Below are 24,857 nucleotides of genomic sequence, written 5' to 3'. Positions count from 1 at the left end.
TCTGCATTAGCTGAGCCATCGGAGGAGATGGGATGAGTATCAAGTGGAAGGGGGAGGCACGTAAACACGTGTTCTGTCCCACTGACCTGGTTCACAGGCAGCAAATTGCTTTGGGAACGGAGCAACATCTTCAGCTGTGGCAGTGACTTGCTCAGGGAAGCATGTCAAAACCTTGAGAAGAAACAGCATGAGTCCAGAAGCCGTAACTCTCCTTTTCCTTCTCCCTTCCAGCTTGCTGCATTAGAGAGGCAAGTGTTTGATTTCCTGGGATACCAGTGGGCCCCTATTCTAGCCAACTTCCTCCACATCATCATCGTCATCCTCGGCCTGTTTGGCACTATTCAGTATAGACCTCGCTACATAGTGGTGGTAAGTAAAATCGCTTTTGTTCAGAGCCATTTGCAGCCTGTGCTCTGGTGGGATGTGGCACGTGATGAGCAACTGAGTAAAGCCCTTGGGAAACCAGGCACAAGCGTTGCAAACAATTTTATCAGGAGGTGCTGTGCTTAGGGATACGTTGTTCAGTGTGCTGCACTTCCACTGTACTTATTCCAAACTCAGCAGATTTCAGATAATTATTACTGGTACCAAAGTAACACAGAGACACTGCACAACAGAGGAGGAGAGCTAGATGCCAGACAAAGGCATGGCAGAAGTTCTTACACTCACTCCAAACTTCTGTCTCTGTGTTTCTAGTCAGGCAAAGGACCATCTGCGTATGGGAAACAGGGAAAAACAATTGCAGTGCTGACTCAGGGCATTTAATGGCCCCCAGCTGCATCACAGATACAGAGATAAACTAATTCCAGCGACTTCCTAATGTTTATTGCTTCTTTCCACCTCCCTCTCCTTCTAGTATGCCATCTGGACTGCAATTTGGGTCACCTGGAACATCTTCATCATCTGCTTTTACTTGGAAGTGGGAGGGCTCTCAAAGGTGAGTAGAAGCTTTAGGGACAAGTGCCCAGGCTGGGCAGCAAAGGGGACAAGACTTAGTTGTGAAGAAGGGGAGGGGGTAGTTAAGGTGAGTAGCAGGGGGCTGCTTGGGAGCAGGTCCTGCCCTCTTGCCTGGAGAGAGGGGATGGAGGAGTCCTGCTTGTTGTGGGGTAAAAAACGGGGAGCTGGATTTCTGGAATCCTTTTGCTGGTCAGTGCAGGTGGTGGCTGGAATAAACCTTGTCTCTATAGCGGGCAGAGTGTATTTGCCTCTTAAAGGTGAGAGCAAGCCTGGCAGCAGAGCCATTCTGAGGGGAAATGGGGTTTGAGGGTTGATTCCCAGCCATGATGCAGAAGTAGCTGGGAAAGGCTATGAGCTAGCTAGCTTACAGCTGATCCTCTTGTGATTTGATAACACCTTGGGAAGAAGGTGTGTGACTTGGAGAGAACGGTCCTCATGCAGCAGTGAGTGTGCTCTCCCTGCCAGCCTGTCCCAGGGAAGAGCTGCAGCAGGGACTCCGTCTGGCTGGGCTGACTTGAACCAAGGACTTGACTGTGACTCTGTACCTGACCAGCTCTTGAGAGTTGTTTTGCCTCCCAGTCCTCCTGAAGACCCAGTGCGCTTCAGCAGTAGAGGGAGGGGCATGGCTGTTGCCACACTGGGCAAAATATTTCCTGTTGCACCTTTTAGAGAGGCTCTTCTCTCCACCGAACTGAGAACAGACAAGAGGGCTGCTGGGGAGGCTGGTGCATCTCCTCCAAATGCAGGTCAGAGGTGATGTGGCTTCCTTGTCTTAATTCATCCTCCTCAGATACAGTGGTAGTCATTCGTGACTATTGGCCAGGGCTGTTGCGAGTTAGCATATGAAACCCTTTGAAGACTAGATAAGCTGAGTATTGCTGCCTGCTTAAGGAGGTCTGAGTCAGAAATAATAAAAATGGGAGGCAGGCCCCGAAATAAGCCTGGGTTATAAGCAGTGAATTACTAAGCGTTGCTGTAGCTTAGCACACTTGGAGCGATTGTAGGACACAGGTTCATTTTGGAGCACTCTACATCTGGCCTAAATTCCCAGGTCATACATCTAAGTTGCAGTCATAATTGGAACTGCGCTAAGGGCTTTTTTGATCAGGCCTACAGCAAGTCATGAGTGACAGCATAAATCGTTTATAGATAAGAAAAAGTAACTTCCTAATTCCTCCATTAATCTTCGTTTCCCCTCTCAATTATTCACAGAAACTTTGAGACGCTTCTTGCCCAAAACAGTGATTACTCATGGTCTGAAAGCTCAGCCTGAGATGATCTTGATGTTGGCTGTGACCAACTGAAAAAGAATTTTATGTAACTATTTAAATGCTTCCCTCTATGGAGGAAATACTGGCTTGATGAACTGCTCTGGGAGGTTCTCATCCAGCCAGCGTTTGCTTCCAGCCAGATGATTATTTGTGTCTGCTAATCCCAACCTGCCCTGCAACATGTTGCTTTGCTGCTCTGCAATTTAAACAGCAAACTCCACTTTCTCCACCACATGAGCTTCATCTCATAACCTTGCTCAGTGCTGTGCTTTGTTTTAGCAAAGCCAGCACAGAGAGACCCTTATTTAGCCTACAGGGTGACACTTGTGACTGGGAGCTATTTTTAATAGAATTGGGCTGCAGTGCAAGTTATTGACTCCATGGATCTCCCTCTAGAGCTGCAATGAGAAATTCATGCTGTTAGTTTGGTAACTGGCAAAACCAAGAGTATTTGTGCCTGTTTACTGGTAAAGTACTTTACAGTCTTGCCTCTGTTCTTAATGAGTTACTTTCATTTTAGAAGCTTGTCTTGTGAGAAAAAAACATGATGCTGCTTTCTTTCTTCCTCCCATTTAACAGAAGTTATTTGGGTCTTTGTAAGAGCAAAACAAAACCTCTCTTGACGCAAGAGCAAAATAATATGCTTGAAACAGGAATTAACGTCTCTGTAGGACAGAGCAGTGCTTTGCAGGCTGGGCTCAGGAGTAGCATCTCTCTCCTGCTGCATCTCTAGAAACCTGATCCAAAATCCAGCTGAAGTCTGCCGAGTCTTATTGATCTTGGTCTGTCTTGGGATCAGACCTGAGAAGGACACCTGGGCTGGGGTGCGCAAGTGTTGGCCAGGCTCTTGGAGCGCGTGTCAGAAGGGGGTTTGTGGCAGGGGGGCTGCAGGGGAGCAGGTACCTCTCTGTGCTCTCAGGGGGCCTTGGGATGAAGCTGTGCTTTAGTTCCTAATAAGAAGTCAAAGCTTGTAACCAGCCCACCAGTAAGCAGGTAGATTGCAAATATTAAAAGAGGAGCTTTGGTGAAGCAAGGCCGCTGGAGCTGGTCAGGTAAATACTAACTCATAACTACTGGACAGAGCATGATTATGCTGGGGAGTGTTTTGGAAGGAGTTGTACTCCTGTGCAAGTCCTTTAAGGGGCTGATAGCTCTGAAGAAGGTCTTTAGGTGGTGTTTCTTCTGTGGTGAGCCTGTGGGAGAGAGCTGGGGGGGGTGGGAGAGTAGCGCTCCTGCCAGCCCTGTGCTTACTCCTCTATATTCCTGATAAGGGCAGCCTGCCAGGGAGATCTCTGTCAGCAGCCAGCCAATTTATAATGACAAAAAGCAGAAAGGGCAGTGAGATAGAAAGAATGGAGTTTGTTAACTTTGTGTCTGGTAATGACAGCCCAGTACAACTGAGACAGGTGACATAACTCAGGTGTGGTGAGAAAGCGGGGAGAGGATCCAAGTGTTTCTATTGTAACAAGTTTAGGAAAAACCTAGAGAATTGAAAAAATTGAGGAAAGGGTTATGTGCGCTTATCACAGATAATTCTTTGTGCTCTGGTGCTTAGATCTGATTTTACAGCAGTGAGGGAGTACCTGATTTTACAGGGTGAGAGCGGGGCCGTGCTGGGCAGCACAGGGCTGCAGTGGGCTCAGGCACTGGTTCCTGAGCCCCGCTTGCTTTGGGTGCTGTTCTGCTCAGCCCCACTTAGGGGGCAGCTATCACTACCTGCTGACCATTTCCCTCCTAACCACTAGTTGTAGCTACCCTGCTCTGTTAATCTATTCTCTGCTTCTTGGGAAGAGCTAAATTGGCCCAATTTCTATCTTTCTGACAATTTTTTATCTTGCAATCTTTTCTTAGTAGGAATAAGAGTGTGAAATATGGCAGAGCAGAATGTCATTAGGTGGCCAGACACAAATGGATCAGCACTTCTTCCCTCCTTGCTGCAAGGGCCTCCCTAAGCGTGTAGCCCATGCCAGCTTTCCTTTCAGTGTTTCTCCAATGAGCAGGCAAGAGATACTGCAATCTGGTTTGGAAGGGTCTCTTTTCACTGCTGGCACAGAGTTGGTGATGTGCCTCCAAGCAGCTTTTGGCAGCATCGCCTTGCTGACTTGCTCTGCTCCTTCTGAGCACGCTTGCAGCATCTGGGGGAAATGCAGCCTCTCTGCAAGTGCTGTACGGATGCTCTGTGGGAGCAGGCTCACAGATTTATTTCCAGATTGCTCTTTCTCCTCCTCTTGTCTGTTCCTGTTCCATTTCCCTCTTTTCTCTTTGTCCATCTGGCCATTTAGTTAGGTGAATTGTTGGGAGCTGTCTCTGAAGTTTCTAGGCTGTGCTTGAAGTAATACATTAAGCTTCTCCCTGACTACTCGAGTATGAAACACAGACCCTCCTACAACCTCCGGTCTGAGTTTATTGTTAAAATCCTGCTGTTAAGACATGTGAGCATTTGTCTGTCCAGTTGCCATGCTGATTGACTCTTCATCACGTCCCTGAGAAATGTTCAGAGAACTTTGAGGAATTGGCGTTGCGCATTTCAACGTATTTCTTCGTCTTTTCTCTCTGGAATTACTCATCTTGGAATGGTGATTTTTTTTTTATTATATTATTTTTTTTACATTCCTTTATATTCTCTCTTGTCTACCCTAGTGCTTTGTTCTGAATCCCAAGCTGTGGTGGTGGTCCAGATCTCCTCTTGAAATGGGAGCAGCCCTTATTAGTCAAGTGGGAGGTTATTTGTGTTCCAGAGAATCTGGTCAGCATCTTGGGGTGACATTGTACCTGAAGAAAATACTGTAAGGAGGATGGGTAAATGCACGTAACTCAACTCCATCTAAATTTAGAAACTGGGATGTGGCCTTTAGGTGCTGTGGCATTGTCGACGAGCCTGCTGAGAGACGATGAAAACGCTTCTCTGTTGTCACAGAGTGACACAGCTATTGAGCACACATGACTAAAAGATAAACATTATATTTCCTATTTTGACAAGAAATGTATCCAACCGAAAAGAATTAAAATGATTCTGCTGTCAGGCTCTGGAAGTTCCCATACAGGTTTCAATTGGCTTTCAGAGTCATTGTAGTGCTGGCTTGCCTGATAATTCAGGAAATTTTGGGGGAGGCAGTTGAGAAGGCTGTTAATGACAAGAAATAAAACCATCTCTGATAGTGTCCCTTAATAAATAATTTCAGAAAGCTATTTTAGACAAGGAACACAGCTGGTTCTGTGGGTGTCAGAGGTAGGTGTGAGCTCCCCTGTGGGACACAGCGGGGGGAGACTGGGAGCGGAAAACAGACTCTGTAAAGTGTAGGTACTACGGCTTTAGTGCTGTTGTGTCCCTTCTCACGCTGGTGGCAAGTGGATGGCAACCAGGTGCTACAACAATTCAGAGTGATATGTGATTTTTTTTATTTATTTTTTTTGGCTGGCCTTCAACATGCTCCTGAGGAGGAGCTTGTATTGCTCTCCACTCATATTTCTCTTCAGGCTGAAGGTTAAAGAGGAAGTGATAGCCCTTCGAATAGCAGCCTGTCAAGAAGCAAAGGGGAGTGCAGTTACACGCAGCTCGCTCTCTCCCTGCAGCAGGGCTTGCTCACTTCTGAGACTGATTAATGTCTTCCAACCTGCACACTGCCTTCGGGAATATTTCAGTGTGTTTAGACTTCAAATGCCTTGCAGAAAGGTTTGGGGAAACAGTTGTTCCCTAAACTTTCTTGCACCTGGTTCTTTTCTCCTGATTTTTAGCGTGCTGTTCCTGTTCTGTCGTTTCACTTCTCTTCAACCATCTCCTTGCAAATGAAGCCGGCAAACCACAGGAGGCATCCTGGGATTGTTTTCTCGGTCTCCCAGCAAGCGCTGAGCCAAAGGAGGTCAACTAAGTGACTTTCCTGAATGCTTTTTATTGTGCCCCATCAGCACAGGTGCCTCGGAGGGCATCCAGCCAGGGACTCCAGCAGAGGAACAGCATCGCTTTGCATGTCGAGACCCTTTCATTCGTGCTGCCCCCGTGCCCTGCAGTGCTCCAGACAGATGCTTCTTCAGAAAGGTGTCTCTGTGAACGTGAGGGCATCCGCAATGCCAGTGTGCAATCAGTATTCATTTTACATCTGAGATGGATGGCTCATGTGTGCGAGTCGTCGTGGTGCTTCTAGAATCCAAATGTGCTCAGTTTTTCCAATCTGTTCCTAGCTGGGAGTGTAATTTTTTGTTTTGCATGGAGCTGAAGCATGATTTTAGGCAAAAAGGCAGTGAGTGCTGGTTAGGACCTACTGTTCCTCCTTCGCCCACCACCAGCCCAGAACCTCTTCTGCTTTTTTGGGCATAATTCTCAAGCCAGTTCAGCTTCTGCAGCAAAGTTAAGCCAGAGCCAATTCTATAAGGACTGACAAAAGGGAGATTCAAGCAGGAAAGCAGTCTGGTTCATTACTTTGCCAAATACACGGAGATGCCTCTGTAGGGAGTAGAAAGATGCTGAAGGGGCTCTTTGCATCAGTGAGGCAGAAGGTTTAGGAAGGCACCATCTGTGAGCTGGGAGAGGGAAGCCCTGGGGACTGAGGCTGAGAGTAGACCCTGTGGTGCCCTGTGGAACAGCTTTGTTCCTGTGCTAATTGGGGTAAGCCCCAGGCAAAGAAACGGGAATTGGGTCCTTTTTCTGAAATGATGATTCTTTCCTTCCCTAACCAAAGTGACTTGTGAGGGTAAGAAGAGCACAGCAGCTTGGGGGGGGCTGGCTGTCTCCAGGAGGAAAAGCTTTTGCTGGGGAAGATCCATGTGGCTCAGAACCTGCAAACTTGGGAGAGAAAGAACAAGCTTTGCACAAAAGATGCGATTTGGTGGATACGTGAGAGATCTCTGGGCCGCTGAAGGGCAATGCCCAGCAGAGGGAGCAAGCCAAAGGCTCTTCTGTCAAAATTGGGAGAAGCTGGAAAAGTATCTCTAGAGAAGTAGATGTCACCGCACCTTGTACTGTGTGCGTTATTCCATAGCTGCCAATCTAATAATTATTGCCCATAGCCTTTACAGTGCAGACAGCTCCCTTTAAATTCCCAACTGCTAACAGAGTTTTCCCTGTTGTCTTCGCTATTCAGGCTGCTTTTTGCATTGGTGCCATACTTCATCTCTGTGCCCTTCTTCATCTACTATAAAACACATCCCATCTGTTGTGGTGATTATGTCAGGAGTTTGGCAGCTGTCTTCTCACTTAATTGTCCACATTTCTTAATGTGTGCTTCCTGCAGCATATTTTAATAACAGCTCTGCAAACTGTTCTTGAGTCTCTGCGGTGGAGTGGAGGGTACCTACGCAACGCGCATAGCGAGGTTGTTGGCTTTCCTTCACAGGTTATCCGGCTGGCATTCAAATCTTCTGCCCTTTGTGGCTCAAGTTTTCTCCTGGGTATGTACAGGGATGCAGAAAAGTGTATCTGCAGGACCACCTGGCTAGGCTCCCTGTGTTGGCAGTGGAGCCACGTCTTCTCTCCTGAGGGTAATTCAGAGCAGGAGCCTGGATTAGCTACTTTGAAACTGTTGTTCTCTCTTGACTCTATGGGGAGCTGAGGCAAAGGAGCTGCCACGTGAGGTTTCCCATGTAAGGGAGTGGGAACACCCCAAGCTCTGACTGCTGCTGTTCTGGGAGCTGCTTTCCTACACGGACTGTGTAAGACCCTGCCATGAGCAGTGTGAAGTAATGGTTCCGTGGGGTGTGTATATCCAGTACCTATTTTCACCCTGTAGAGACATGTAGATTCTCTGACTGATCCATTTTATAACCTGTCCTTCGGAATAAAATTCCCAACCCCTTTCTCCATTTTGTGGCCAAAAGGGGTTGTTGATTCCCCGCCAGAGTGACCCGAGAGGGCTGCTGGAGCACGCAGCACTTAGCACCCATTGGTGAAGTGATGCAGCTGATCTATTCAGCCCATTATGAGTTTGTTCTTTACTGTCTGCAGAGAGGGCTTTGCCATGTCCTGTAAGTTCAAAATCCCAAAGCTCTTTGGGGCACTCCAGTGAGTACTACTCTCTCCTCAAGTGTGGGGAAAGTGTTGTCATTTTTAAATGACAAAAATAAACACGTGGTTGCACCCAAACTCCTGCACTCCTTGCGTGGCATTTCACTGAACAACCCCCATGATGGCATGGTTTAAATTATTGCAATAGCAAAGACGAGAAGAGCAAAACAAAGAGCCCCTCTCAGGGTAGAGATAATAAGGAATTGCTGGGGAGTTGCAAGAAGCTGCAATTGTCACTGCGAGGTCAGCTGAGCTGGGTGACCTGACCTGGGGCTGACAGTGTGTGGGGTCAAGAGGAGACATAGAAGCACCATATGTGAAGAGTGCAGAGGGAAATCAGACAGAAATGGGAAGGGAACGTGTTAGATGTGTTAAAAGCTAGGAACACAGGAAGATCTGTTGGGTTTTGAAACTCACTTTAGGGTTATGAAGTTCATATTTCTCAGTTCTCTGTGTTGATTCCCATGCTGGGAAGAGCATACCCCTAAGTTGTGATTCTAACCGGATGCTTAGTGCTGCCTCGTTTATCTTTTCCTTCTAGATTTGCAAGGTTAATTTGCAAACCCCAAAACTTGAGGGTTCTTTCCATCCTGTAATCTGCAGCCTAGAAACTGTCTTTCTATTTTAGAAGCTGCTCAGTCCCGTGTCTGAAGTGAGCTACGTGAGGGTAAAATAGCTTTGCTAGAGTGCTGCAGGGCTGCCTCAGAAATGGTTCCCACCACACAAGTCTGCCTGTGAAATACTTATAAGGAACATAAAACCGATGCATTTTGATCTGTGCTGTCATTTCTTGAGGGTGGAGATCTTAGAAACTTTAGGTTTTCCATTGATTTTAATATGACCTCCATCTGAGAGCATGTCCAACACTTTTTTAGTAAACTGAGATCTCTTGGCAACTTTTCTCTTTAGGACAGCGAACTCCTGACGTTCAACATCTCCCGGCACCAGTCGTGGTGGAGTGAAAATGGTCCTGGCTGTGTAAGGAAGGAGGCTTCAATGTCTGGCATCAAAGGGCTGGACAGTCATTCCTACATCTCTGTGATAGGCTGTGCCCTCGAGTATCGGTACATCGAGGTCATGCACAGCTCCTTCCAGATCCTGATCGCGGTGAGTACATCGCCGAAAGGAGCAATTGTTTAGCAGGTGCCATTTGGGGGTTTTTTTGTATTATTTTTGTTGTAGTTTCCAGGCCTAGCAGCTGGCCCATTTTTCCACCTGACTTTGCATGATGTGTTTGCAAAAGCCTCTGTAAATGGTTTATTGCTTGTTGGTTCTCCTGCTCCCTCTTATGACCAACATTGCTTGAAAGAATGGGAAATGGGTACCAGCAACCTAACACCTGAAGTAACATGTCGCATGCAACCATACAGTAACAAATCATTCTGTTTCCCTGTCAGGGTGTGGAAATTTATGTTTTGACAAGGACAGAGACCCTTCTGAAGAAGGATTTCTCTTATTCTGCATGACTTAGTGATGGGTGGTGGAACACATATGTGCACATTTGTTGTGAAGAAGTGAAAAAAAAAAGAAGATCCTTGTCTCCAGAAAATGAAAGAAACTTTAAGGAAGCAGAAAGCAGTGTGTTCTCTTTCTGCTGACACCTAAGATATGTTCACTAAGTTAATCAACTCTTTCCTCATCAGAGTCTTCTGCAGGCTTTTTAAGTACTCTGCAGTAATTCACTGTCCTTAATGTTCACTGTTAATTAATTGTTTCTCACTTGTCTGTGAAATTAACTGAAACAAAATGCTCATTGTCCCTCTTACTTTGTTGGTTCTCTTGCATTTTGTAGCTGCATTAGAGTTAGCAGCCCGCATCTTTCTAATCTGCTTTGGTTTGTTACTTGTGGTTAATGGCTTTAAGTACCAACAAATGTGGACTGGTGAAACGTTCACATTTCAGCTTTTATTTTTGGCTTAAAGAAGGGTAACTCGTCCTGATTAAATGCTAAAGGATAATAAATAGAGAAATTCCAAATTTCTGGAGTGCCAAGTACTTCTCTGCACATTTTTTGGTACAACTTTCCACCATCTTCATCCTGCATTTCCTATTAGCTGGGATGATCTGTGTGACCTAGTGAACTGCAGGGAGGGGGGGAAGACTCAGACCCCTTTCTTGCCATGTCACACAAAAAAAAGAGACAGCGAAGCTCCTGTTTCCACACTTGGATGCGCTCCCTGGCGCGTGTGCTGGCTGTTAATATTTGGTTAGTTCTTCTTCAGGGAAAATGATCTGCATGAAAGTATCTGGGAGTCGCTTCAATACACGTGGATGAGAGAAGCAAACCTACGCGTCCAGAAGAATAGAGCCTGTTGTCTTTTATGAAGCGTTGGTAGCTGGAATGGGATTGATGCAGCTGAGCTGGTGCTGTTCCCAACTTTGGTGAAACAATTGACAGACTTTGAAGTCAGAACATCCCAGACTTTTAAAATGCAGAAGCATGTCACTGTTAGCATCCTTCCTAAAGCCGTAGCTGGCATGAGCCCCTTTGCCCCAGGCTAGAGGTTCAGCCAACAAATGGTCCTGAGTTTGTTTGGAATAGACTTTTGGTTTGTAGCAGCTTGCTATCTTGGGCACATGGCCCTGAGCTAAGTGATTGCACTGATGGGCAGGAGTCTGTGTCTCGGGGAGTGTTTTCTCATCTGCTTCTTCCCAAAGGCGTATGACAATATTCTCTGTGCATCTGCAAAACACCACAAAGGGCCACATGGGGAGACAGAGGAGGGAACTATATAATAAAACAGGATTTAAGTAAATACTTTTTTTCTCTGTCTTCCCAAGATTTAAGTTGCAGCGGATTTTGGAATCCTAAACTCTGGAAATAAGGCTGAAATACTTGTATGCAAGAAAACTGAACGAGCTGAACAATGCAGAATGAAGTAAATTTCTACTTGCCCTGTAATAAAGGGAGAGTATTGAAGCCTCAGGCTTGTAACTCCTGCCAGCTCTGAAATGCTCACATAATTCTGTGATGTAGCGGGACAAATAGAGCTTTTCATCTCTGCTTTGCTGAGGTAAGGCAGAAAGCAAGCTGCTTCACTTTCTCACTCAGACCTTGCCTGAAATAGACAGCCAGTCTCTCCCTTTTTAGTCTCTGAGGGTCAAACTCTTTGATCCCTGCCAGTATCTTTTTCTGTTCTCTTTATCTCATTTTAAGGCAGATTTTATTACAGGCTGCTGTCCTTCCCAGAGGGCCTGGCAGGTACTGTGCTGCAGACAGGCAGGGAGACCAGATCGATACTGAAAAAAACATGACGAGGAACTTGCAGGCTCAGGGGATGCAGCGAGGGACATGACCTAGTTCCCTCCTTGTCTGCCACACGTTTGAGACTGAAATAGCCAGTTCCCTGTTAAGAGGTACAAGGGACAGGCAAAATTGTGCTTTCTGTAGTTTTTTTGCTTTGCCTAATGTTTTTTAGAAGTTGTGGCATGGCAGGGTTGGTTTTTTTGTTTTTTGTTTTTTTTTTTAATTCCAGATATAGTAATGTGAAATCCACGTTCTTTAACTATGCAGTACCTAGATGTGGGCATTTTGGTTGTTTTCTGGAAACACCAATTCCTTGAGGCGACTGAGGAACTGCAGAGTACCATATTGTGTACTGGGGGTAAGACTCACTGAATTCAATCTTGCATGCCAGAGGAGAGAGAAAACAAACCTGAACCCATATGGTGAGCACAGTGTTGGCTGTCATCTTGACTCCTGCTGACTATATTATCCTGCTCCTGGGCATACATTTGAAGACACATAAGGTCTCAGTCTGCTTTTGCTTGGAGCTTGTCTGTACTCCTTGAAGGCAAAAGCAACTCCTTTAATTTGGAATGGGATCAAACTTGGACATATCAGTCACCACGCATGATACAAGTAGCTGTAGGGCCCCATACAAAACTTCTTTCAGCATAGAACATATTGGAGAAAAAAGTTTATTGTAACAGCATCTTAAAGTCTACACTGGTATAGCAATGTCACTGTAAAACAAATTCTACCAACACAATTAGGAAATACAACAGCAACTAGTTTGTCAAGAAAAGAAATCTGATTTGTTTTCATCTTAGCAAGGCCTCATCTTGCATCTCCCCAACTTGCCAGCCAGCTGGAAGAGGAGTGATCTCTAGTTCTGAAATACCTGGCATAGCTCTGGGCTGTCCGTATGGTAGTTCTGGGAGTGGGGAGGGTTGGGCTTTTCCTGAGGCTCCATAGAGTGGGATGGAAATTGAAAATGTCTTCCCAACCGAGAGAACTCATTGCCTGCGTGTCTGCTGTTTTCACTCAGACTGACAGGTTGGAAGGCTCCCAGGAAGGCGGCAATGCAAGCCTTGACAGCAGATGTTGCGTGAGAAGCAATGTGCAAGAGCTGCTTTGCTGTTGGCAGAAGCCAGACATTCAGTGGCTGTAATTGCATCCAAAGAGTAAAGAAGGTCTAGGAATCAAAGGACTTTGATTGCCTCTTTTGGCCTATCTGTTCACAATAGCTCTCTCACACGCTGGCTTTTTGCTTTCTCGTAGCAGAGACCTCTTCATTTCCCCCCTCTCACACTGATGAGAGTGTACACACTTCAGTAGCTCTGACTGGAACTGAAACCTAGAATATATCTGCCCTGAAAGAAGCATCCATCCTGTATTTTGTAGACTGGCAGCCAGCTGGTCCCTTTCTGTGGATCCTGCTGTAATTCAGTCCTTTCGGCTCCAGCACTTGAACTGAATGCTGCTGGTTTATGAACATGTCTCAACTCGCTATAAAAAGTTAACTTCAGGTGACTGAGGGGCGGAGGGATGTGCAGGCGTTCCTCGTTCCCTTTGCGCACACTTGTCTCTTCCTGCCTTTCCTGCTCTTTTCGTTTGCCTGCAGAATACTTGGGACACCCCAGCTCCATCCTCTTTTGTTGGGCAGCATGTGCATTCCCAGGCTGTCTGACAGGCTGACTGAACATACCTGCCTACAACATGTGTTCCTAATGAAAAGCTTAATCGGATACTTCTGCAGCCTGGAGGAAGCTGGTACTGAACATGCAGAACAAGCAGAGAAACAGCAGCAGAGGCTAAAGCCTAAGAACATTCTTTGGGGAATTAGAGCAATAGCTTAGTGTCATTTTACATCACTGACGTTTCCCCTCCTCTTTCACCCCCTGTAAATAATTTGCAAAGATCTAAGAATTATTGCTATTTCCCTGGGGTGGTGGAGCTTAAAACCCTCTTTCGTATTGAAATCAGCAACCAAAATGGCACTTTGAGTAAGAGTGAAATTACTTCCAGATTCTTAGCTGCTGTGAAGCTTACTGTTCTGTGTTAGCTGCTACTAAACTTGATGTTTGGGGGCTTGATGCATTTTCATCAAGGACTCAGGCAGAAGGGAACTGTCCGTGTCTCTTGAAGTCTGAGCATTCCATGTTTTAGCAGACTCTTCCAGCAAAAATCGGACAATAGGAGCAGCATTTCTTCTCTGTAGCTATATTTCATTCATAATTCATGCACAGGCTGAGACATGGGGAGTCCCAGGGGTTCATTTCATCCCTGAGGTGATATGTTTAATTGTAGTTTAGGTCAGCCCATACAAAAATGCAATTCATGTTTATGTTGTAGGTCTCTTCCCTCCTTGATGTTAAACTCTCCAGTTCTGGCCAGGTCACAAGACTATCAAAACTTCTTTGAATAAAAACTGCCATTAAATAAATCATTTTTTACTGATGAAACTCATGTAAGGAAGGAATGGTTTGTAAAGCCAATAAAATTTTAAACACTAAGCAGGTAATTTTTAAACAAAGGCAGGAGATAGAAGAAGACAAAAAAAGAAAACTCTCCACTCCAATGGGGCTGGAATTAGAGATTTTGGGAAGTTCATTTAATTCACTAGCTGTTGGTTGGTTTGGGTTTTCTCTTCTGAATGCAAAAGGTCACCTTAATCATAAAAGGAAAAACACATGGGATGAGAGGAATGATGTTTGAGGGTTATGAGGCATTAACTTCTGTGCAAAACAAACTTCACAAGTCAATCTTGCTGCTTGCTTGGTGCTTCTGAACCGTGAGCAATTTTCAGAGGTTTAACAGGTTCCCTGTGACAGTATAACTGATAATCATTCATGCACTCTGCCCATAAACTAGGCAGGTAAGTAATTTTCATTATTAATACTATCAGGAGTTGCCTCACACAGATATAAGGTTTCTGTGTACATGTTAAAGAGTATAATCCCAGTGAAAGGATTTAGGGCTGCCACTTTGTGTGGCTACTAAGCCTTGCGTTCTTACTCTGAGGCATGATGGAAAATCCGGGGAAAACCAAAACCTTCCTCGAGTTCCCTTGGAATCAGAGCACTCATTCAAGATACATCGTTCCCACTTCGATATTTATGTATATGCAAATTGCATGATTTGACCTTATATCCTGTAAAACGTAAAAGGCTGGATCTTCAAAGTATAAAAATGCGAGAGCAATTATAAAGAACGTGTACAACTCCTAAGTTGCTCCTAGGGCAGATGCAAGGAGGCAGGGTGGTTAGACCTCTCCACCAACGCCGGGACAGCTTTAAGCTGTTTTTCCAAAGGGCATCTCTAAGGGTTGATGTGTTAGCTCTGCAGCCCAGCTGATGAGCACTAATTGCTGATTTCACAGCTAAGGGGGCTGTGGCAGCACCAGGTCCAGGTCCTGGGCTGAGGCTGCAGCCCTCCCATCTGGGCACCAAACCTGCCCCAGCCTTCAGAAAGGGAAGAGAAGTAAAATAAAAAAATCCACAGGTTTTATGTTAGCATAGCACAAGTATTAGAAGTCTCTGATTATTCTGGGTTTTTTGTTTAGTTTGAATTTTTTTGGTCTACCTTTAAAGAACAATGGTTCTACTTGGAGGCAATTCTGAAAGTCAGCAGGTAAAATCAGACTGGCTGTTGCATAGGGCCTCGCAGTTAGCATCACAATCGGAAGGATTTTTTTATTATTATTTGTTTTTTCCCTGCATGAAGTCCACTGTAGCTCATAGAAACTTCTTATGAAGCGGCCTCGGTTTCAAAAGCGCACAGCGGGAGAATGAGCGAGTCTATAGAGCTACCTCTCCTCCACTGAGGTACTGGGACATGTCTCTATGAGGCTCACCCAAGAGGAAAAGGAAAGAGCTGGCTTGTCTTTCAGATGATTATAGGAAATTGTAAAGGAAATACAAGGTTTAGTGATGCTACAAAAACATTCCATTTCCTTCCAACAGAGCATGTTTTGTCAGAGAGAGCTGGAGAAATCACAAATGCCTTATAACTCGCCAGTAGAAATCTCATTATCTTGCCTTTTGTTTTCTGGTGTGATGTATTTTTCTGTCATATTAAAAATGAATGGACTCTGCTTTTCAAGCCCTACCATGCATCATTCTGTCTTCCCTTCGAGTGAGTCACTGTGCGTTACATTCTAACTCTTGTTCGAAGGAATGGAGTTCACAGCGGAAAACAATTATGTCTCACAATAACTTTACTAATACAGTTACTGTCAACCAAGATCTCGCTAAGCGGGGTGTTATGTAAAGATGCAAAATGAAGGATGGAGAGGATATTTGATTAACAGGAAGAAGGCAAAGCAAAATAAAACCCCGCTGGAGCTAGAATACTTAACTCCCGTAGCGCCAGAAGTTTGTTTCTCTATTCAAGCTGAGTAACAACTTGCTGCTGAAACTCATTGAGACAGTTCTGATGCTACAGAGCTTCTACAAACTACCAACTAAGGACAGGCCCACTAGACGACTTTAAATTGCTTTTTTCATGTTCACTCTAGTTTTCTGCCATGAAGACTGCTCCAAGCTGTGAGCTGACGTGAGGGCCACACTGTGCCAGGGTGGCTGTTACCTGAGAGGCACCCTGTTGTTTTACTGCTCCTTTCCTACTTCTGTCTGGTTCCTAGGAGGTGGAAATTTACTACTAACCTATGCAATTTGTGAATTAAGACCATTGCTGTCATCTTGTCTGCTTCTCACTGTCTTCTGGCCCATTTACCTTGCGGTCCTGACGCTTGATTAGTCAATGCAGAAGTATTTATTCCTCCAAAGATCAAAAGAACCTTAAAAACTGTAGTAGCTAGAGTAAGTCTGGGATTATTTCCAACGAATTTTTGATCTCCAAGCCTGTTACTAAATATTTTAGTGTCTTTAAACATTGCTGCCCATCCATCACCATTTTTACAGTTAACTAAATTTCTCTCTCATCTGTGTAAAACTACTTGCATCTTGTCAGTGGCTCCTGCACCCAAGTAATTTTTCTCTCCTTGCATAGCCCTTCTGTCGGGAATATAGAGCTGATGAGTTCTTGACCCTGGATCTTTGTTAAGGAAACCTACCCCTGGACGTCTCTCCTGTGCGTAGTCACCAGTTTAAAATGTTACATAAGGCACTCTTCTGCATCCCCATCGCTTCTTGCAGGGAGTAAACTTCCCACAGTAGTTTCAGTCTCAGCAAACCCAGCCTGTGTTCTTGCCCATCATTCTGGCAACAGCAGGCTGCTACTCTGAAGGTGAGGGTGGGTCCTGCAAGTTTTTACTTTTGAGCTTTGAGTATGCTCCCAGCAGTGTCCTTCTTTAAGCCTACACCCGCATACCTTTCCTTACAGCAAATGAGACGTGTCTCCACCACGACAATAATGCTGCCAAGCTGAGACTAAATATCGGCTGCTGAAGTTGTGCCAAGTGGGTTTTGACCAGCCTCATAAGATTAATGCTAAAGTGCTTCATTCTCTCTCTTTTCCAGTTGGTGGGCTTTGTCTACGCCTGTTACGTTGTTAGTGTTTTTACAGAAGAAGAAGACAGCTGTAAGTATTTATCAACAGATCCCTTGGCAAAGGTTTTATCAATTTTATTTCTCTCTCAGATGTTTGCCTATCAAGACTGAGCTGCCCTCAGACTTCTTTCCATCTCTCCATCTATGTGATAGGATCAGCTATTTTTACTGGGACGGGTTTTTTTTCCTAATGTCACTACATGTTACATACCGTAATTCTGCTACACTTTCAGCACAATAAAAGCTTGGGTTTGGCTCCTCGCTCAGACTAAGCTTTAAAGAAACTGGGCACTTCTGCTCTCAAGCTTAGAGAGTTTAAGATTAATGCTACTGAAATATTAGCATTGTAATTACAAACACCACCAACACAGACTACTGCCGGCACTCAAGCACCTGCTGAGCATCATGTGCCACAAGCTGAGGATGAAGCACAGCTCGAGGTTTCTTGCCAAGGACAAACCTGACCACTTAACTTAAAAGCAGAGGAAGTACTGTATTTGAATTACAAGGAGGAGGGAGCTGACTCCCTTGGTATACAAATCTCTTTAAGTATCAGGCATTCACTATAATGTGTCGGAGAAGAGACCCGGAGGAATCACTTGGGGCTGTGGGACCTATGCAGATATCCATAACCTGGTCCTGGCTTACTTTGCCCTTTTAAAGTTCCCTTTGAGACCAATAATTTTACAAAAAAGAACGGATGCATAGAGTTCAGATAAATGATGAAGCCTGATTTTTTTGGCAATGTGTTGGGTCTCGGCTAGTTTGTTTCAGGTAAGGCTCTGATCCAGAGGCTTTATATCCAGGTATCACTTCTTTAAGACATTTGTCAGGTTTGTGCAAGTAGCTTCGTTGTTTTGAAGAGCAGCTGGCATGGATGTTAGCTGAAAAACAACAGCTTTGAACTGCATATTTGAGAATATGTGAAGAATGTTGTTTTCACAGGAGCGAGATGAGAGGCACAGCTTATCTCACTTGTCCTCACGTTTTGCTGTTCCTTCCTGTGTGGCTGAACTCATTCCACGGGCTTTACTGATCATCTGTGTAGAGCTTGGCTGTGCGCTTAGTGAAGGTGCTACATTATAAGTTATATTTTAAAAATTAGTCTACAGCTCTTCTATTAGCTACATAGCTTAAGTGCTGAGCCCCTTTTGAATATGGTAAAGTAATAACTTGAGAGAGGTCATTTTTACAGCAGGGATCTATTAGGAGAGGCAGCCACATGGAAGGAAGTGTTATCTAGAAACACAGAGCTGTGAATTTCAGGATACAGTTTTGGGGGTTTTTTCCCCACTAACAAACTCCTTTTCCCTCCCAGTTTCCCAGCTTGGAGTTAAAATGCCAGCTTGAATAATTAACAATGACAAGCCATCAATATTTCACATTCACAGTGGTAGATCCTTCCAGTGACCCGAATAAATTTGAGCTGCATTTTAATTTTCTCTTCCATTTGTGGTTTCCTTTAAATGTTGCTTTGATATGCAGCATGAAGTAATTATAAGTGCTGAGGCACATTAATCAGGAAGCTCATGCTAACGTGATTTTCATGAGAAAACACAGCAGTAGGGATCTACTAATGCTGAATTGTGGGCAAGAATATTTTAGATGTGCTAATGCACTGTAATATATTGCAACAATGGGCCACAGTTACGGGGGTTTTTTTAAGCCACTTGGGTTTTGAGTGCCTCCATGGTCGGATGCTCTGGTGACAGAACTTTTATTTGGCCAAGGTGCTAGACAATTACTGAAAACTGCAATTCTTTAAGGTTTCCTAACTGAAGACATTCCACAATGGAGGTAATATAGATAGTGTCTGGTTTTTTAAAACCTTGGTCTTGTTTGTAAAGTAGTCAAAGATTTTCAAAAGTGACTGAGAAAAGATCAGGTCTCACTCAAGCTACTGGGAATTGCCTCCCCAATTAAATTAGAAGGTTTCACCCAATAATTGAGAATTGTTGCAAAATCATAGTATCAGCTTAAAGGTATCCATCAAGATGGAATTTGTGAGAATGTGTGTCCTTGGGTTTCTAAATAACTTTGAGTTTGTTGGTTTTTTTTCATTTCCAATCTATTCAGTAAATATTTTTCTATTGTTTATTCACTGAAAAATACCAAAACTCTTTAGCTAAAATTTAAAATAATAGTGCCACCTTCAGGAAAGAAAAATAAGCAGGCATTTATATAGTTAATAAGATTCTCCAGTTAATTTATTTTTTTTTAATGGCATTTGGGCAGGATGGCTTTCACACTGCCAAACAAAATGCACTAACTTGGCACCAAGAAACGGTCTAAGCTGGAAGTATTTTAAAGATTTTTTTTGCAAGGCGTGCTAGGGCTGTCACAAATCACACCACATCATACCCCTCCTGACCTGGCTGGGCTGGCCAGCTCAGTGATAGAGACTTGGCCTAATTTCAGGGGAACTGAGAGGAACTTGGAAAATTCTTCTATGGTTACTGCAGGACCTGTCACTCAAAACTTCCCTTGTTCAGCTGCATTGCCCTTATGCAAGTACTGGAGAAGGGAAACATTGTTCCTATTTGTATACAATTAAAAGAAATTGAGTTGGCAGAAGGGATGTGAAAAATATCGGCGCTGAAGATAATGAGGCATTTGCAGTTTTGCGAAGCTGCTGTCGTCTGTCTTGCAGGAAAGACAACCGAGGGCAAGAAAAAATTCCCACTTCACTATCTGACCTTGGTGGGGATTGCTGTGCTGCCAACTTCTGCACTGGCACTCGCTCACGAGCTGTTCCCCGGCTTCCTGCCTTCGTCACATCGCTGAAGGGCCGGTGCTTTGTTGGCTCAGTTCTCCTGCGAAGTCCCAGCATGGTGGCAATGCCCAAGGAGGCTCAGGGAGGCTTTTGGGTTTTTTTTCTGGAGTCTTTTGTTAGCTTTGCTTTAAGTCTGGTGTTAGCTGAATCTCCCTTTTGGCACACTTGGCCATCCCCAGGAGATCCCAGAAAAGAGGGCTGTACAGGTAGATTTCCACCAGGCAATCCATACCTGCCAAATCATTTTTCTGTTCTCTCACTAATTTTTGTGTTATGCCATGACATGCATCAACCTTTCCTTTCCTTTCCACTTTCTGGCCATGTTTGTTTGTTTATTTGAGTTTTGATTTTTTTTCAGTTGATTTCATTGGGGGATTTGATCCATTTCCTCTCTACCATGTCAATGAAAAACCCACCAACCTTTTGTTCAAGCAGACATACCTGTAAGTATCATTTGTGCTGAGAGGCTCTGCATGCCTCTTAGTCTGAGGGCTCAAGGGTGCCACAGGTTTGGGTTTTTTTCCTCCTTGCGGGTTGATTTCTCTAGCAGGCTTTTCAGGCACAGAAGGAACAAACAAGTGGACACCAGAAGAGGCGAGACTGGCTCTGCTCAGCCCCAGGTGGCCGGGCTGAAGCTGGTGTTGCCCTACTTGGTTTATGGCAGTGGTGTCTGATAGGAAGCAGCGGGGTCAGCTGCAGGATGTTGTTGTAAACACACTACTGGATGCCTTTTTCTTGAAGAAAGGAAAGAGAGGCTTTTCAGCAGTGAATGGTGCCCAAGTAGGTAAAGGTAGGAGCTGTGAGGAAGGAAAAGTCAGCCTCAGTGGATGCTGGGAGTAAGCCATAGCAGTAGCAGAATATGATTCTCTTCTCAAGGTTAAACTGTGGTCTGTCAGGCGAAGCCTCAATGGAAGATCTTTACCGGGATAGAATTTATGCGACATCTAGTTATTTAAGGTGTATTTTAGTTCTGGGGACAAACAGACAAATTGGTACTCTGACCTCTACATCCATGCCATTTTGATCACTGGCCCTTTGTCATCCTCCAGTAATCTTCTCATGGTAGTACCACAAAATTTGACTCTGTCCTGGGTGCAGGGTCTCTCTATATCCACTTGTATTTCTAGGAAACCTGTAGGGTGCAAAGCTCACACACCAGCGTATTAAATTAAACTGAGCAGTAGATGTTTTTTATGCAGGATGGCACAGGTTTGCTCTTAGAGTTTCTTTTTTTTAGAAAAAAAAATATTCCGTTGCCTACAAGAATAGAGGCTTCTATGTGTGGGGCAGCACAAGAGTTCAGCTGAGAGCAGGGAGCAGAAAGGGGAGTTGTCCACAGCAGCTCCTCTCATACCACTAATAGAGATCCATTGTTGAATTCCAGCTTCTGCCCTCTTGATAATCCCTTCCCACTGCTGAAGGCACAAGATCGCACTTTCACACTGTCCACTTAAAAGCTGGTTCTTAATGAGATTTTTGAACACAATGGCTGGTATTATCTCTTTAAAGGAGCATTAAGATCTGAATTTTTGATATTCTTTACATCAAGCTGCAAGAAGGCAGCTTGACATGCAGAAATTTTTTAAAGCAGCTGCTAAGGAAGGTTGCTTTTGGGGAATAACGGTATCGGAGAGTCCTGTCAAAAAGAAGAATGTAAGAATGGGGGAGAAAAGTGGGGCTGAGGGAAGAAAAACTCTCCCCAAGCAGATCTGTAGATCTGCCTTTCTAATGTAGTTGGACTTAGGACCCATTTTGTCACTGCAGCACAAGAAGAAGAACAAGTACTTTTTGCAAAGCAATTGAATTCCCTGTAACTTTGGGGGTTCTACAGCATTATTAGAAGGGATGTTACAGGAGATTAAATATTGATTTCCCTCTCATTTTGTCACACTGGGATGGAATTTTCCATAGTCTGCAGAAGCTGTGGACCTTTAAGCAGCTCCCTGATTTACTCCCTCGATGCATCAGTGTGCTGAAGAAATGCCACAGTTCTACAGTACAGAGTTTGGGCTGCTTTTCTCATAAAATGACAAATTCTGATTGTAAAGGAAGGTAGTACTTATAAATGAAGTTTTCTATATGGGGAAATTGTAATATGAACAGAAGCTAGCAACATAAATCTTCTTTGCAAGGGTCTCACTAAGATAGTAAGCTACTACTGAGGTACACAGCTAATTTTGTAGTTCTTTAGGCTATCACTTTTGTCCTATCGATAGCTTTTGGCAGCACAATATAATATTTCTTTCTGGCTAACAGGAGTTGAAAACAGCTGTCGAGTGGTAGATAAAGTGACCCTCTATAAATTTCACAGCAGCCAACAAATAGCAGGTTTTGTTTATTTCTTTGAGCCTAGCTCTTGCCTTTCTTCCACATGTGAGTGAGAAGTGGAATGGATACTTGATTATCAGCTCAGGAGATGCCATGGAGTTTTGCAGTCTGAGGCACTGAATGCCAGATGCCCTCGTCCTGCTCTGAAAATCATTTCATGATGACTAAAGGCATTTTAATTTTTTTTTATATCCTGTTCAGGAAGATGCAAACCAACAAATTCATCCAACTTCTTGCAAGTTTAAATTTATAGAGCAGCTATGGGTCAGGAACATGGGCTTTCTGCTTTTAACTCCTTTTTGTTGAAGGAGATGCTGAACAAACCCAAATCTATTCTACAACTACCGACTTGGAGCTAACTGCAACCATGAACTTTCATTTTAGGATGGCATCACCCCACCGTCAGTAGTCAGCTGCTCTCCTGATAATGCACTTATTCTGTTGCCACAAGTCTCTACAAGGATCACTTTTTTTTCACTCCCTAATGGAATTATCCCATTCACTCTAGTTTTTATCTATCCTTTTCTGATGAGATCACATTCTTTCCTCTCCCCACAACATGCCCTTTCCCTTGTCCTGGATTGCATTTTTCCCTAGTCTCTCTTAATCTCCAAATTTATGAATTTTTGTAGATCTGAAGTTCCCACAGAACAATAACATTGACCTAAACCAACAAGCAGAGCTTAAGTCCAAGACCAACCCCTGTAACCTCTGTGCACAGCTTATGAGTTAGATAACATTTAACTATGCTGTCACAGTTCAGAGAGGATAAAAGAAAACCGCTGTGTTCCTTGGCAGCCTGCTTCATGGTTAGCAGCTGCTAAATTCAGTATTCAAAATACACCTCATTTCTGGCCTTCAGCTTCCACCCACTCCACTGGAAGACATTCTTAAATACCTTTACCTCCTACTACGATGACAAAAATATCTCCCCCAAACTATTAGTTTCTTCCAGACTACAATCCAGTTATCTCCCAGCTTTATCACAGTAATCTACTGACCTCAGTGAATTGCACGGTTGTGAGGCTCCCATCCATAACACTCACCGTGATCTGGCCCCCCAAGTACTACTTTATGTTAATGGCTTAAGAGCTTTAATTGGATTTTCGTTGTGTAGCAAGATTTCACCGATTTGGCTTTCTTCAGATCTACTGGGGAGAGGACCATATGGTAACACAGGGCGTGACTTTTATCAGATGTAGACTTTGGTATTGACAGGGTAACAACAGGAGGTATTGGTTAATTGAATGATCTAAGGCTCCAGTTGGTGATTGCTCACTTTAATACTCCCTAATCAGTTCTTTTGTGGGGCAATCTATCTGCTAGCTGTGGGTATGAAACAGCTGCAAACATGCAACATTAAAGGACTAGAGACCATATAACAGTCATCCACTTCTAGGTTAAAAGTAGGTTCTTCAGCAGATCAACTGACAGGTACAAGTACATAAATAATATTCTTCAATTTAAAAAGTCAAAAACCAGAATGAAACACTGAGGGAGGCAGGGGAACTCATTTAGGATTGTTTTCCCCCCACCAAACCTTTTCTGATGATAAGACTTTACAAAGGAAACTTTTACTTGAAGAGGAAAAAAAAAATCCCACTTCTTTTTGAGGAGAGCAAATACAAAACAAAATGCTTCTGCTTTTCTTTCTAGGTAGACTTTTTCCCCAAACAAACAATTTGCTGAATGTCAACATGAATTTGCAAACTGTTTTGATCAACCTGAGGCTGCATGTTTTAGAGGTGATGTTTTGGCTGAAAACATTCACTCATCTTTACCGCTGGCTGCACAAGTAGATCTGCTTTTACTGCTGCATCTACACAAAAGAAGCACATCACCACAATGTTAAGAAGCTATTTTAGTCTAGAGATGACCCGTAGCTTTTAAAGTTCCTAACCAAATTTTACACAGCTCCAAATGCTGATGATATACGGCTCTAACACTTTGGCTCATATCTATTCCTTAGTCTAACTGCAGCATATTAAGATCTGGTTTCTGCATAGCAGTCTCTCCAGATGTGAAGACTGCTTAACCACATTACTTCGAGCTCTCAACCCTATTCCTTATCTGTAGTCAATCATATTAAAAAACCCAGAACAGGGGGGAAAAAAAAATGTCCTCGTTGTTACCACGCTATTTCTGTTACCTTCAGTAAGCAACTGAGCACTTGCTCTACACTGACACCCTGCCTTCACCTTTTCCTCCCCACTACAGGCCTGCGTAAGTAAAGAGGAGCCAGAGGATGGATAAACCTCACACTCCACCATCAAAGGTGCTGCAGGAACCAACCCCCTGTGGCCTGGATCTTTGGCAGAGGAAATGCAGGATGGTGAACTCCATTCCACTTTTTGTTCCTTGTCTTCTTTTCAAATGCAATGAATGTACATTGAAGAATGGCCACGGGGCTGGTTTTCAGTTCCCCAAGTGCCCTGACTAACCATTCCGACTCCAGTCTGGCGGTACTGGCCTGGCATGGGCCTGAAGACCTCAGACAGAATGAGCTCAGCAGGAGCCTCTCTCAAGAGATACGGCTGAAGCTGGAGCTGCTACCTTGCGCCATGGATCCATAAAGAAGGAAGTACTGTGTAACATGCTGGGACATTTCATATGTTCTGTAGTTAGCTTCTGCTCCTTCCCCTTGTTCTGAAAAGGGCCTAAATCCCCTAACACCACTTCATCTCCTCCCTGCCCGTAGAGAACTAGGTGGGGGGCTATTTACATTTGAGTTATTTAGGCTTTTTTTTTTTTTTAAGTTATAGATGAGAGCTCTTTCCTCCTCCCACCATCCAGG

At 44.2% G+C, this 24,857-nt stretch overlaps 1 protein-coding gene across 1 annotated transcript; it reads left to right on the top strand.

Moving 5' to 3' along the window:
• Positions 1 to 231: 231 nt before the first annotated feature.
• On the top strand, positions 232 to 24,670 carry NKAIN4 (Na+/K+ transporting ATPase interacting 4; the record flags this gene model as incomplete). Its single annotated transcript, XM_009866506.1, has 6 exons — positions 232 to 369; positions 857 to 937; positions 9,136 to 9,333; positions 16,933 to 16,993; positions 20,094 to 20,178; positions 24,281 to 24,670. Coding segments are annotated over 6 exons (573 nt in total), but the record flags the coding sequence as incomplete, so codon positions are not given.
• Between the last annotated feature and the right edge of the window lie 187 nt (positions 24,671 to 24,857).

This window comes from Apaloderma vittatum, unplaced genomic scaffold, assembly GCF_000703405.1.
Source record: "Apaloderma vittatum isolate BGI_N311 unplaced genomic scaffold, ASM70340v1 scaffold823, whole genome shotgun sequence".
In the NCBI taxonomy this organism is placed as follows: Eukaryota; Metazoa; Chordata; class Aves; order Trogoniformes; family Trogonidae; genus Apaloderma; species Apaloderma vittatum.
The sequence above is the reverse complement of the archived record's forward strand: the minus strand, read 5'-3'. Positions and strand labels throughout refer to the sequence as shown.